This window comes from Leishmania mexicana, chromosome 28 (genome assembly GCF_000234665.1).
Source record: "Leishmania mexicana MHOM/GT/2001/U1103 complete genome, chromosome 28".
Classification (NCBI taxonomy): Eukaryota; Euglenozoa; class Kinetoplastea; order Trypanosomatida; family Trypanosomatidae; genus Leishmania; species Leishmania mexicana.
Genome location: NC_018332.1, coordinates 488,377 through 502,678, shown reverse-complemented (window position 1 = coordinate 502,678; position 14,302 = coordinate 488,377). Strand labels below are relative to the sequence as shown.

Sequence of the window (14,302 nt, the reverse complement as noted above, 5' to 3'; positions counted from 1 at the left end):
GGAAGGGGTGCGAGGGCTGCGAAATTCAAGGGGGAAGGAAAAAAAAGACACCGTAGAAACAACAGGCCAGCGGGGCCAGGGATTCCGATACAAGCACGTGTTCCTCGAGGGGAAGGGGGAGAGAATGGTACGGGACGTGTTCACGGAGAGCCCCTACGTTGCCCCCGCCGCCATGTCTCATCTCTGCGCCTCTCATATCTACCTGGGTGTGCCGCATCTTCTCCGACTCAGTCCGTCACGTAGAAGAGCGCAGGGGATTTCCAATGTCACCAAGCTCATCGTCCATGTCGAAGATTTCGCTGAGCTTTCGGGCGACGGCGTCGTCGTCATTCCGGCCAATCACCTCGAGGTGCGGCAGCAGCTTCTTCAGTCGTGGGTTGCCGTTCCCCATGATACACCCCTTTCCCACCGAGGACAGCAGCTCCACGTCGTTGAGGCCGTCACCAAAGGCGATGCAGTCGCCCATCGTCAAGTCAAGCTTGTCGAGAACATGCTGCAGTGCCGACGCTTTACTGACGTCGGACGGAACAATGTCGAGGCAGTACGTCGCAGACGGCGCCACGCGAACGGACGTCTCCAGCTTCAGCTCATCCGCCAGCTCTTTCATTCGCTTGTTAATGTCGGACTCCACCAGGGCGCTCTTCTCGGGGTTGTAGCAGAGAAAGAAGATCTCGCTCACGCGGTCCACTGGGAATGTCTTTTCCAGGTTAGAGACAACGCGAAAGGTGAATCGCGACTCCTTGTAGAGCGCTGCCTCGAGATCGCACGGGTACCGGCAGATCCACTCCTCGCTGGCCTTGTCGTCCGGCTGGTCACTTGGGTTCGTGTATCCCTGCTGCTGCCGGTCCGCCTCGTCGACGCTGCGGAAGACGTTGATGTTCACCTCGGGGTCATCCATGAACACCGAGTAGAGTTCCTGCACAATGCGCGGATCGATGGTGCGCTCGTAGATGCGCTCGTTCGCTTCGTTGTAGATGCATGCCCCGTTAGACGTGATGGCGAAGCAGCGTGGGATGATCTTCTCCGTCTCGTTCGGTCCTGTCCCTGAGCAGGTCGAGGACGGGGTTGGCGGCAAGACGCTGTGGGAGCTGTTCGGCGAGCCGGATGGGTAGCGCGAGGTCGGCGAGGACTCTACAGGCGTGACCACTTGAAGACCCGGCGTCGGGATGAACTTTGTGGCTGCGAAGATATTAAGGCGGCGCTTAATGCGATAGACATCCGTGAACGGGCGGCCCGTGGCAAAGATAATGTGCACACCACGCGCCAGCAGCTTCGACAGAACGGTGCGGGTGTAGTCGGAGATAGAGTGGTTGCTGTTGAGCAGCGTGCCATCCATGTCGCACGCAACAAGCTTGTACGGGTTGAGGCCCGCTGGCACCCGAACCCCTTTTGGCCTCCGTGCGTACACACTGGCAGCAACCATATTGTCTGGGCTGGTCATGAGTGCGCGGGTCAACCTTTACAGGAGAGGTGTAGAGAGTAAAGGCAAGAGTTCGTGACGGCCACAGCATGCAATCAAGAACAAAGAAAAGCGACACAAAGCGCTGGTCACGCTCGACGATGAAACACCGATGGACAGAGTTCCACCAAAGCGGAGGCGGAGGAGAAGGAGAGGGGTAGGTGGGCGCAGCAGCCGCGACGGCGGAAAGAGAACGCAACAAAAAGGAAAATACTCGCGTCGATGAAAAGGGTCCTTCACCTGGCAAGATGAAGGGGCGTCCGAAACGACAGAAAAGACGCCACAGATGTGAACAGTGCGAGGGAGAGGGAGAGGGAGAGGGAGAGGGCCGAAGGAGTCGAAAAAATGCCGTGAAACACTTACGAGACCGCGAAGACCTGCACAGGCGCAACGGAGGTGCGGGTGACGCGGACGGACCGAAGGGGGGAAGAGAGCACAGAAAGCGAAAAACAAAAAAAAAGAGATGGAGTGACGTGAAGAATGTTAAGCAGAAAAACGAAGCGAAGGGGAGAGAGAGATGCAGACAACGAGCGAGGCGTAGACGGAAGGAAAGGGCAGCTGATGGAGAACGCTCTCGGGCACGGACACTCACAGAGGGAAACAAACCAAAACCAATGAAGATGGCAGAGAAGAGAGAGGAGGAGCGACAGAAAAAAAGGAAAAGGCAGGGAAGAAACACACTGAGGAGGCACCGGGTGTGGATGGAGAGGGAGAGGGCAGAGGCAGCGGCGGGAACAGAGATGACCAACCCAAGAAGAAACGAAATACCCCTCCCCCGAAAAAAAAGAATGAAGGCGATGAGGAGAGAATCCTTGCGTTCTACAGAGTCTCTCAACAGAGGAGGAGCTCGAATACGGATGCGTTGCGTGTGTGCGGTTTTGTTGGTGCGGAAAAAAAAACGGCACGCGTGTCGATTTTTTGTTGTTGTTGTGCGCCTTCTCACTTGTAGAGCCCCTCGCTGTGTTTTCCTCGTCGTGACAGAGGGAGGAAGAGGCGCTGTAAGAAGGGAGGGAGGGAGGATAACGGAGTGTACAGCCGTGTGCAACTTTTCGTGAGAGGGGGGTGGGAGGTCGGAGGGTTGTGAAGACATGACCGCGATTCAAAAGGAAGGGGAAGGGGGGGGGGTAGAGCGTGGAGCAGGTTGTTGGACGGAAGAGAAGGAAAGATAAAGGTCAGGTGGAAGTGCGCCGTGTTGGTCTCTACAAAAGATAGCTCACCGTTTTGTTCTTTGTGTCATCGCACCAGTGCTCTCGTACGGGGCAAATCCAGAGACAAAGGGACTCGTGAGGTCGAGAGCGGAAGCTGGGCCTCTATCAAGCCTTTGTCGCCCGAAAAAAAAAAGAAGTGAGCCTCAGGATGCATAGCTCCTCCGCTCGGTGTGTGTGTGTGTGTGATGACACGCATGGAGTCCAAAAGAGTGCGCGACATCGTTTTTGCTTTCTTCTTCCCCACTGCTTTTTTGGGTTTCAAGACAAAGCGATGGAAAGAGAGAGAGGAAACGGGATAGAGGTCTGGTGGAGAGGGGGAGGGCGTGGGAGGAGATGAGCCCAGACACACGACCTTCTGCACAGTCTATCCGGCAGACTGTAGCAATATGCAGGTGCCAAGAGGGCCGATAGACTCCCTCGTCGGATCGCTTGACGATACCTGCGAGTTCTTCTCCCCTCCCTCTCCCCCTCTCTTGCCGGTGTGCTATCACCTCCACACTGTCGTGATTACTTTTACCTGGAAGACAGATGATCGCATCTAGGATGAGAAAAAGATTTCCTCCAGCTTCTTGGCCACACCATCGTCGGCGTTGCTACCGATGATCTGCGCGTGCGGGACGGCATCCTTCAACTTTTGTTGAGCATTTGCCATAATAAAGGATGTCGAGGTCACCTGCAGCATCGACTCGTCGTTCATGCCGTCGCCAAAGCAGGCCACCTCATCCAGCGTCAACCCCAGCACCTCTGCCACCTCTAGCACACCATTGCCCTTGTTGACGCCTGCCGGTACACAGTCCAGTATGTAGGGAAGGGAAAAGGTGCAGCAAAGGTCGTCGGAGTACTTCTCTCTGAGCGCATTATCCAGCAGCACGAGCTCGTCGTGGTCGCCAGCGAACCAAATCTCATGCACCTCTTTCAGCTCTGACGCCTGCAGCTCGTAGAAGTGCTCATGAAGGTCTGTGCACTGGAAGTCCACGTGGAAGGCTTCGCTCACCTCTGCGATGCTCTTGTCCGTCAGCCAGTCTGCCCCGCGGTAGATGTTCGTGGTGAACTTCTTCGGAAGTTCGGCACCAGTCACAGGGTCCTTGACCGTGCGCATCCGCACAAGCGACTCCACAAGGTCCGGTCGAATGTTGTGCTCACGTATGACGTTGAACGCGCCATCGTGAATGCGGGCGCCGTTGCTAGTGATGATGTAGTCCGGCGCCATGTGGCAATCCCGAATTCTGCTGAAGACCTCCGTGTACGGGCGACCAGTAGCCACGATAAAGCAGATGCCCTTTTCCTTGATCTTGTTCAGGACTTTGGCGGTGTAGTTGCTGATGCAGTGCTGTGGATTGAGCAACGTGCCATCGAGGTCGGTGACAATGGCCTTGATGGGCATTCTGGGCATGGATCTGCAGAGGTCAAAGGAAGGGGTCGGCGAAGGCGAGGAGGAGAGCACCCCGCTGAAAGGGCTTCCGTAACGCTGCGATGACGAGTGTTCGTGTTGCACTGGTCAGTGAGGTAAGGGATGTCGGCAGCCGTCGATAGGGTTTGTCTCACCGTGTGTGTGCGCGTACGTTCATCTGTATGTCGCGGCGTGCAAGGCGTGTTGTGGGCGCCTTTTGGTACAAGAAAGGGACTGCTTGCACGTCGAGGACGGGTGGTCGGGAGTGGGGTGGGGAGGGGGGGGTTCCACGAACAGAGAAAAGAAAAGAGAGATGGAGAGATGTACCTCGTCACGTACAAGGCTTCGCTTCCAGATCGTGATACTCAATGGGCTACACAACTACAGGCCCACCAAAAAAATATGGCCGCTGGAGTGGATCCGAAAGCATGCCGCAACGGAAAAGCGGTGGGTATGCCGCAGACAAAAGACAGGACAGAGCCGACGCACCAGAGAGCGCATAGGTGAGCTTGGGCGAAGCAGTGAGGCGACAAACAAGAGACGGAAGCTGCACGTCATGGTACGTCGAAATGACTAGAAGGAGTCCAACTCGGCGAGGCACAAAAGACCCGGGACACCGTCACGAGTTCGTTCATGTGAATGGCTTCCTAGCCAGCGGATAATGAAGGGTGCACGTGATGTGCAACCGAGGAGGGACGGAAAGCACGAGCCACCTCAGGACCATCACGCCCCGTTTTTTGTTTAGCGTGCCATTCCCGCCACAAGCACGTCATCACCAATATATATATATTATGTGTATGTATACGCGCACGACGACACACAGCGCCGCTACCCCTCTTGCACCCGCGGCTCGGCCCTGGTCTTCTAGGACGAGCCGTCCTGCCGCCGAGCCGGGCCATGCGCCTCACGGGCTCCTCTTGTCCTCGCCTCGTCCCTCTTCCTCGCATGCGCGCCGCGCGATCAGCAGCCACGCGGACCGGGCTGGACAGCGTGCCTTAATCCGAAGCGGGACCGCGGCCACGGGTGTGCTGAGCAGACAGGGCCCGGCGAGAGACACCCGACAGGGGCGGAGCCCGTGCAGCGCGAGCGAGGTGAGCGTAATCACATCCCTGCGCGCAGGATCACGTCGTGAAATGCGGTGCGCCGTGAGCCGCCAGCGATTCACAAACCGTGCCTAGAGTATCGGTCACAACGCCGGGTCAGACACCCTCATCGCAAAAGCGGGCGGTGGAGGTGGCTGGGGGTGACCTCCGAGCAATGAGGAAAAACGGAGAAGTGCGGTGGCCGAATGGATGAGGATGAGAGGAGCGCTACCCGCGCCGTTCTGCTGAGCAGGCGTGCGTCTAGGAAGGGATCAACGACGAGTTATCGCCTTTGGGTATCAAGACGAGAGTCCGTAGCGATGTGCGACATGAGCATTATGTGTTCACGGTGCAACAATAGGTTGCTTAGGGCACTTTTGCTGTCGAGGCTGCAGATCCTCATTTTGTCCCCGTCATGACTTTGTTGTTGGAGGGTAGTGCAGACGACTTTTGGTGGGAGGGAGACGGGGGCAGGGGAGGGTGTTCGCCTTCCGTTCGTTCCGCTACGGATATGTCAGCTCTGTTCGTGTAGGCGTGGACTGAAAAAGCGGTTCGCTGCTCGCGAGGGCGGACCAAGCAGGATGAAGTGGTGCAGCGGGTGACGTTTAAAGGTCGGGCCTCCGCTCTCCCCCGCCTTCCCCCTGTTCTTCGCCTCTTGCTCACTCGGTCGTGCGCCGATCCACGCGTGGATGCAACGAGGTGAGCCCTCGTGAACACACGACACGATCAAGCCAGAGCCGAAAAAAAAAGGAGACAGGAATGTGCGATGAGCACCCTCAGTTGCACATTGGCTGGTGAGGGGTGGGGACTGAGGTTCCGATGGTCCAGCAGGTGGGCCAGCGCAGCCGCTCCATGAACGGATGTGTAGAGAAGGAACAGACAAGATGGAACAAGTAGGGCTGCCAAGGTCGTTCGCAACCTTCTTGACGGCGCGAAGGTGAGGTGGCTTCGCTACTTGCGCACACCGTCGCGCGGGGCAGGTTCCCCCACTTGCGTGCAGTCGAGGGGGACGCTGTCACCTCTCCATTCGGCCATTACCTGACAAAGGCGTCAGTCGCCAGCAGCTCCTCGAGCTTGCACGCAACGCCTTCCTCGTTGTTCGACGGAATAACCGGGAGCTCAGGTGCGGCCTGCTTCACCATCTCTGCAGCATTCGCCATAACAAAGCTCTGACCTGCCGCTGTGAGCATTGGGATATCATTCATGCCATCGCCGAACGCGATGGTCTCTCTGAGATCGATGCCAAGGCGCTTGCACACATTGTCCATGGCGACACCCTTGTCGATACCCTTGCTGAAGCAGTCGAGGATGTGGGGTAGCGCAAAGGTGCAGCCGATCTCGTGGGAAAGCTCGCGGTCGACGTACTTCTTCACACACAATAGATCCGCGTGCGCGCCGCGGATCCACATGCTGTGCGTACCCTTGAGCGTCTCGGCGGTGTGCGCCATCGGGTCGGCCCGCTCGTAGATGAATGAGGGGTGGAAGGCTGCACGGACCTCTGGGATGCACTCGTTGGTGAGCCAACGATCCTTGCAGTTGACATTGAACAAGATGCGTCGCGGCTGCACGGCTGAGTCAACCACTCCATCCTCCCTGAGGTGCGGCGACAGCTGAAAGAGCCGGCAGACGCTCTCAGCGTCCATGTCGCACGCAAAGACAATGTTGTGCTGGGCGTCATGGACGCGAGCCCCATTACTGGTGATGATGAAATCTGGTCTTAGATTCGCCTTGGCAAGGTTGCCAAAGACGTCCGGAAACGGACGCCCTGTGGCTACAACGAAGGCAACACCTCGCTCCTCGAGTGCATGTATTACCTTGGTGGTGCGGGGGCTAATGAGGTGGTCAGAGTCGAGCAAAGTGCCATCCATGTCCACAAACACAGCCTTGATCTTCGGCGACGTCATTGCCTCGGATTCTGTGAGAGAGGAGGAGGGATAAGGGCCAATGCGGAGAATTACATGAACGGGCTTGCTAATGCTGCGAAAGACGCCGTCCACACTGCTGGAGTTGTTCGACGATAAAAGACGATCTTTCAGAGCGCGCCCACACACACGCGCGCGACCTGCTCAGCGTTTCGGTACTCAACCTGGCGGACCTTTGGTGTATGGCGAATGCCGTTGGAAGGTGAGGGAAGGAGGAAATTGGAGGAGTAGCATATAGCACAAGGAGGGCGGAAACGATCATGATAGCACTCTCAACAGCATGACCTCGGAGTCAGCGTGTGTGTATGTGTTGGTGCGTGATGCAGCGAGTTCTTGCGGAGAGGGACAGGCGTGCACGGCAAAACAGCAGTGTGCACTCGCACGGGACTCTTTTCCCATTGCGTTCACGGCGCCCACCCTCCAGTCCCTCCACCCCACCTCACCCACATGACGATTGCCTCCATTGGCGTTCATTGTCATCATTTCCGATGCCTCATTTCTTTGTGCGCTTTTTTTTCTAGTGTTCACTGCTTCCCGTGCACCGCTGTTTCTGTAGGCGCACACGTGCACACCGTGGGCATGGTGGCTGTGAAGCGGTGAAAAGCACCACACTCTTCTGGAGCCTATTCGAGCACACCCGCACCGAGATGAGACCCAGCTCCGCTGCCCCCTCGAAGCGACTCGAGTCCGACGAGCTTCGTTTCCGCACCTTTATTTTGGTTGGCGCCAAGACCAACCCCCCTTCCCGGTGCAGTGGCCTCCACCTGCGACCACGAACTTGCCATCAACCAGCCACACTCCACCACCTTGAGCACCGGCAGATTGTTTGTGCCACTGTCCAACGCAAGGATGCCGTCTTCACAGCAGACTCCACGCCCATTCCATACGGAGCCACGTCGAGAACGAGCGGTAGAGAGCAGACTTGGCAGGCCTTCTCGGCAAACCCTTCCTGCAGGGCCGTCTCGATTGGGAGCAGCTCGTGGGCGCCGTAGAGGACGAAGCCGTAGACCTCGCACCAGAGCGCATCTCTACCCACCATGTCGCTTACGACACGATAGCGGAGGCTAAGGCCGCAGCTGCCACCGAGGGCTGCCACTATGGTCGTAGTCACCCACACATCCGCGCGCAACTCGTTTGCGGCAACGACGGGAAGTTCTGCGATGGAGGCCTTCCCCTTCGCTGCGTCTTGCCTGCCGTCTTCCGCACGATTAGGTTTGTTCTGCGACGAGTGATGAGAGGCACACCGCGACGGTTTCCTTGCTCTCGATACTCGAGGTAGTTTGCTGCTGCGACGGCTCTGCATCTCTTGGTCCAGCTGGGAGCGGCACGGGCAGTAGCGCGCGCACCAACTCCACCAGTAACGTGCGTCGGTAGAAAAAATAACACACACATACAGAAAAGAATAATAAAGCTGGGCGTTTTACCAAGGTACGCGCCGGCGTGTTCGTTGAAGGCAACGTTGCCAGGCTGGAAACTGAGCACGCCCATCATCTCGAGAACGTGGGGTTGCCGTCTGCCCGTGGCCGCAAGCAACGTCACGTCCGATGGCTTGCGGCGTGTCGTCTTCACCGCGCTCTGCTTGAAGGCAGACACGACATGGCTCGTTGTGAGCAGTGTGTCATTGTGGTCCACAGATATGGCATGCATTGCAGCCATCGTCGCACTGTGGAGTCTACACCCGATGAAGTGCGGGACGCGTCAACGTGTGAGGGTTTATATTACGAATAAGCATACAAAAAGAACGAATAAAAAAGAGCGTCGTGACCGGATGCTGGGACGCCAACCAGTGGGAGTCCTCCCCTTCCTCTCCCCCCAAAAAACACGGGACGGAGGCAAACCCACGAAAGAGGTGGGGATACCAACACGTTACACACGGGAGGGTGGGCGGTGCTCTTCCCGACACACTCGCCTCCCTTGCTGTCCACACGCGGTCAGCAGGCCGGAAGCTTTCCACCTCTTCTTTCGGTCCCTTCCGTCTGCGGTCACGCGCAGTTCTGCTCCCGCGAGAGGCGAGCGTGTGCGGCCGCGGAGCGGGAGTTCTCCTGCAACGTGTCCATTTCCCTGCCACAGGGCATGTATTCAGGCGCCACTCGACCACCCGACCCGCCAAAGGCCCACTCCCATCGCGTGATGCGAAGCAGCGAAGGGCACGTCTTACAGCAGGGCGCCGACTCAGGCACCGGAGCACGACCTCTGACGCCAAGCTCTACCCACCCACATACACCCGCCCCTCGCAGGCCGCCTCAGAGCCGCCCTCGCAGTGTCCTGGTCGCCTGCTGGTGCATCCCCTCTCGGGGGCGGCATTCAGGCTTCCCACACCACCAGCAGGCAGTGAAATGGGAGCAGACACCACAGAGAAGGTGCGCGCGCTTGACGCGCGGGTTCATGGGCGGGGTGGGGAGGAAGCAAGGAGCAAGAGCAGCATCACGAGTAAGGAGGCGATGATGCAGAAAAACGAGGGCGCAAAAGCAGCTGCCGGGCTGTTGCCTCTGGTACTGTGGGTGCCACTGAAACTTGCGTCGTGCGAACGTGGCCGTTCCCCCCCCGCCCCACCACCACTGACAGCCAGAGATGTTTGAGGGAAGTGACGGCAACGCCAGCATGGCGACAGGGGCACTACACCAAGGGAGTGAGAGCGCTAGTGAGAACGTCGGTAAAAAACACACGCGGAGTTTGCACCGCCAGTGGCACGCTCTTCCATCTTTGCCCTTGCGTGACACGTGAAACAGGACACCATGTCAGTGCTACCTTGTTGCCACGTGCGATGAATCGCGTCAAGGTCGCGCAAACGCCGACACGCAGCGAAGTCGGGCCTTTGTGATGCGCATGGGTGACAACTGCAGCGCGGCAGAGGCAAACAAACAAAAAAGAGCATGATGAACACTTGGCCGGCACAAGCACGTGCGACACCGACACCCTCTCTGCTCTGCCTCGTGTCGGTGCATCCGCGCAACGGCGAGGGTGAGCGTGTTTGCCCGTGCGTCTCCTGGTGCCTACTTCGCGTCCCTTTGACGTGTATCGTTCGTGTATTCGCTTTTCTTATCGGGGGGGGGGGAAGTTGGAGTGTCGTCCACTCACGCAGGCTCCAACGGATGCGTCCACATCATTATGCCTCCATGCGCGCGCGCGTGTGCAGGTGCATGTGTGTGTGTCTGCCGACTTGCTTTCCGTTCGCTTGCCACGTTTGACGTTCATGCTAGGCAACCGGCGAAAGCACCGCTCCTACTTTCTCTGGAGCCCAAGAAAGCAGACCAGAGGGAGAAGCGAGGGTTGTCGAGGGAGAGGCTACGCAGAAGGCGCTCGGGAGGTGAGCTACCGTAAAATGGGTGATGGTGGGGGAGCAGTACATGAAGCACAGAACACCACGCGCCTACTACGTACACATACCCATACATCGACACAGCAGAGCGGCGGAGACAAACCGAGGCAACAGCAAACGGTAGGTGAGCGCTCAGTGGGCAACATATATGTGCGTCGGCAAAGTAGAAGAGATGCGAGGGCCGCATACTCTTCTCGACTGGTTCCCACCTCTGATCGCTTCTCGTTACAGCGGAAGATGAAACACGCTTCGCAGCTTCTTTGCCACTCCATCTTCAGCGCTGGTGAGAATCACCTCCAGCTCCTGGTGCTGCGCAATCAGCTTTGGGTTCGCATTGCCCATGACACACCCTTTGCCGACTGACGTGAGCATATCGGCATCGTTGAGGCCGTCGCCAAACGCGATGGCGTGCGCGAGAGCGTCGGCGACGACGTCGACTCCGTCCCTGGACGGTAGGATAGCGCCAAAGAGCTTCTTCAGCGCCTCGCCTTTCGTCACGCCATTCGCCATGATGTCCATGCAGTCCAACGTCGAGAAGGTCAGCGACAACGGTGGGCCACCGTGGGCTTCGTCGATGGCGCGCACCTCGTCCGCTAGTGACGACAGACGCACCGCGTCGTCGGTGATGAAGAAGATCTTGGAAATACCCGTGTAGTCGCCGATGGCAATGCCGCGCGCTGCTGTGTCAGGCGATGCTGCAGCTGAGCCTAGTGCGCAGCTCGACGACGGTAGCGGCTGCGGTACATGAATAAAGCGAATGCCACTCTCCTTGCTAGCAGCCATCATTTCCGGCCAGTCGATGCGGCACACCCAGTCATCACTCTGATAGGCGTTCGTGTTCACAACTTTCTCGTCGCTGGGCAGAAGCTGGAGCAGCTTCTCCGCCACTGCAGGATCGATGGAGGTCCGGGATACGACTTCGTGTGTGACACCGTTGTGCACCGTAGCGCCATTGGAGGTGACGAGGTAGATGACCGGGGCCCTCGATGGGCTCGCAGGCGCCTGCGTTCCGGGCACTGCCGTGCCATCGCCCCAGATGTACTTCTTGATGTTGTCAGCGATGATTCGCACATCGGCATAGCTGCGGCCGGTCGCCAAGATGAGTGTTACGCCGTGTTCATGCACGAGCGTCTTGAGCGTGTCGCGGGTGTAGTCGCTCACGAAATGGTCCGGTGACAGCAGCGTACCGTCCATGTCGGTGATGACGTAGCGAAACGGGCCTGCCATTGCTTACCCACGAAAGAAAAATGTCAAGAAGAGGCAACCGTGGTCGTGACTGTAGTCGACGACGTTGTGTCTACCACTGGGCGGAATAACTCGCACCTGTCTGGTTCGGTATACCGAAGTGCCTGGATGCACCTGGAGGGAGGCGAGGGAGAGGTGAGGCAGAGGTTCAAGGGGTGCACGTATCCCACGAGCACGTTCTACCGGGCCGCGTTTGCGGAACCGAGTGCGACTCGCTTGGCTTACCTTTCTCTATTGGTGATATGTGTGGGTATGTCGTCGTAGCGCGCCTGTGAGGGAGGGGAGAGAGAGGAGACACCGAAAGATGCACGTGCCGTCAGCACTGTCGATGCGGGGATGGTGAATCGTATTGTTGCCTCAGCGGCACTGCACGGTACTGCTCTGCCCGGCTTGCCACGAAGAGGGAGGAAACGATAAACAACAACGAGGCTGTTTGATGAAGGGGGTTGGAGGAGTTGGAGGGAGGGAGGGTGGTGGTGGGAACGTGAAGCAGTGGGCAGTGATAGAAGGCAAACAGCGAGAGACAGCAATGCCGATGAGGAAGTGCGAGTACCCACCTTTTTTTGGCCATTGCAAAACGAATCAGCAAAAGATAGCGAGACGGCGGTGCTCCTGCCCGGTCCGAAGCCCACCTGGGTGACCGGAAGCAGGGGTGTCATGTGAGGAGGGGGGGAGGGGGCACGAGAAGCCATGAATATATATATATATACACATGCATACCTCTATACGTGGAGGAGGTGCGGAAAAAGTGGAGACTGTGCAAGGCAAACCAAGACAACCATGAGAGCGAACGTCAGGGAGGTCGAGAAAGAAGAGCAGGCGCACAATACAGCTCCCTGCGTGTGTAAGGGAAAGAGGCCTCGCGCCAGATTGGCGTCCAGGGTGGATGAATGGTGATGGTGCTCCGCGCAGTCGCTTGTACGCAATGTCACACGTCCGGGCATCCCACCGGAGAGCAAGACAGACAAAGAGGTGCCGATCAGCCGCCTTCTTCGGCTACTCGGGGCAAAAACGCACCTGCAACTGAGAATAAGGAGACCGTTACTTTGGACGTGTGCGCTCAGGTAACAAGAGCCGCGCGGCACCACATCCGGGCAACCACACAGGGATGGAGGATATGCCGTGTTTTGCCTCGGTGCACCTTACGCCGGTGCGCCGCCTCCCTCTCCTCTTTCGGAGCACAACAAGAGGGGCTATTCCAAGCGGAATACCTCGCGTAGCTTGCGGGCGACAGCGTCCTCGGCGTTAGTCTGAATCACCTCCAGCTCCGGGCATTGCTGCCGAAGCTTCAGGCTGCAGTTGCCCATTATGAAGCCGCGGCCCACGCTACTCAGCATCGCGGCATCATTGAGGTCATCGCCGAACGCGACGGTGGCCTTCAGCCGCTGCGCCGGCGTCGCCGTCGACGCTGTCTCGTGCGGCAAGGGCGCCATTTGCGCGTAGAGACGCTCCAGGGCCCACGCCTTTGTCACCCCTTTGGCGGTGATATCGACATTGTGAGGCGCTGAGAAGCTCACTGTCAAGTCGTTGCCGTAGCGTTCCTGAAGCACCTGCTCCAGCTTCTCCAGGACGGTTCGATTCCAGCTTGAGAAGAAGATCTTGTGCACATGGTCCAGGTTCCCGTCGGCGGCTGACGAGGCGGCGGTCGGCGTGCTCTTGGCTTTGATGCCCATCCTACTGTCAACGTCGGGGATGAGCTCCAGCACCTGGTACCGATATCCCGATTCCTTGTGGAACTGCAGCATCTCTTCCCAGTTCATGCGGTAGAACCAGTGCTCGCCTTGGATGATGCCAGTGTTGATGCGCGTCTCGCTGGTCGGAAGCAGGTGATATATTTCACGGACGACGGCCGGGTCGAGGGCTTGTTCAAGCACTAGCTCGCCGGTCGCGGCGTCGTGGGCGACTGCCCCGTTGGACGTGATGATGTAGGTAGGGGTGTGGGCCCACGTGGTGGCCGGTACCGGCGACCACTGCTGGCGACGCTCCTGAAAAAAGCGCTGCATGTTCCGGTTGATGACGGCCACGTCGGCGTAGACGCGTCCAGTAGCGAAGATGCAGGGTACGTTGTGATCTTGCGTTAGTCGGCGCAGCGTCTCTGCTGTGTACTCACTGAGGGTGTGGTGCGGCGAGAGGACGGTGCCGTCCATGTCACAGGCGACAAAGCGAAATGGAATGTCGCGTGCAGCGGCACCGCCGGCCATCGCCGATTCCGCGGCGGTGGCTCTAAGCCACACAGTGCTGAACATGTGGCACAGGGAAGCGGAGGAGATGGGCGCGTCTGCGCCTGTAGGCTGTGGAGAGAGAGAGCGGCAGGGGAAGAGGGAAACGGGATGGATGGATGCTATCGAGGAACGCGCGCGCTTTCCTTTTGCATTTTTTTGTGGTGATCATACGCGGCTCCGTCGCTGCCGTGAATTCGCCGTCTCACCCGCATACATGCGACCCCGACGGAGAAACAGGGCAGAACTAGAACGTGAAAAACGCGCCGCTCTGTCCGGCGCCTGCCGAACGGCGAAACGGCAGAGGCGGAGAGAAGTGCGTGGGAGAGGAAAACGGTGCTGAAGCGTAGCGCCTCGCACACAGCTGTGTGCGACAGCACAGCACAAGTGTGGAACAACAACTCCGTCTAGCACATCCCTCAATGCGCATCTGTCCCCCTCGCCACTCTCCATCGCCT

General features: G+C 58.3%; 5 protein-coding genes across 5 annotated transcripts; all 5 read right to left on the bottom strand.

The window, feature by feature from the left end:
• Positions 1–235: 235 nt before the first annotated feature.
• On the bottom strand, positions 236–1,441 carry LMXM_28_1380 (haloacid dehalogenase-like hydrolase-like protein; the record flags this gene model as incomplete). The annotated part of the gene is made up of 1 exon (XM_003876930.1): positions 236–1,441. The coding sequence occupies one exon, from the start codon at positions 1,439–1,441 to the stop codon at positions 236–238; it is 1,206 nt and encodes a 401-aa protein (XP_003876979.1).
• A 1,764-nt stretch (positions 1,442–3,205) lies between these two features.
• Positions 3,206–4,060, bottom strand: LMXM_28_1370 (putative haloacid dehalogenase-like hydrolase; the record flags this gene model as incomplete). The annotated part of the gene is made up of 1 exon (XM_003876929.1): positions 3,206–4,060. The coding sequence occupies one exon, from the start codon at positions 4,058–4,060 to the stop codon at positions 3,206–3,208; it is 855 nt and encodes a 284-aa protein (XP_003876978.1).
• Positions 4,061–6,173: 2,113 nt separating this feature from the next.
• LMXM_28_1360 (haloacid dehalogenase-like hydrolase-like protein) lies at positions 6,174–7,043 on the bottom strand (the record flags this gene model as incomplete). Its single annotated transcript, XM_003876928.1, has 1 exon — positions 6,174–7,043. The coding sequence occupies one exon, from the start codon at positions 7,041–7,043 to the stop codon at positions 6,174–6,176; it is 870 nt and encodes a 289-aa protein (XP_003876977.1).
• Positions 7,044–10,605: 3,562 nt separating this feature from the next.
• On the bottom strand, positions 10,606–11,607 carry LMXM_28_1350 (haloacid dehalogenase-like hydrolase-like protein; the record flags this gene model as incomplete). The annotated part of the gene is made up of 1 exon (XM_003876927.1): positions 10,606–11,607. One exon carries the CDS (start codon positions 11,605–11,607, stop codon positions 10,606–10,608), a length of 1,002 nt encoding a protein of 333 aa, XP_003876976.1.
• Positions 11,608–12,818: 1,211 nt separating this feature from the next.
• On the bottom strand, positions 12,819–13,385 carry LMXM_28_1340 (conserved hypothetical protein; the record flags this gene model as incomplete). Its single annotated transcript, XM_003876926.1, has 1 exon — positions 12,819–13,385. The coding sequence occupies one exon, from the start codon at positions 13,383–13,385 to the stop codon at positions 12,819–12,821; it is 567 nt and encodes a 188-aa protein (XP_003876975.1).
• Between the last annotated feature and the right edge of the window lie 917 nt (positions 13,386–14,302).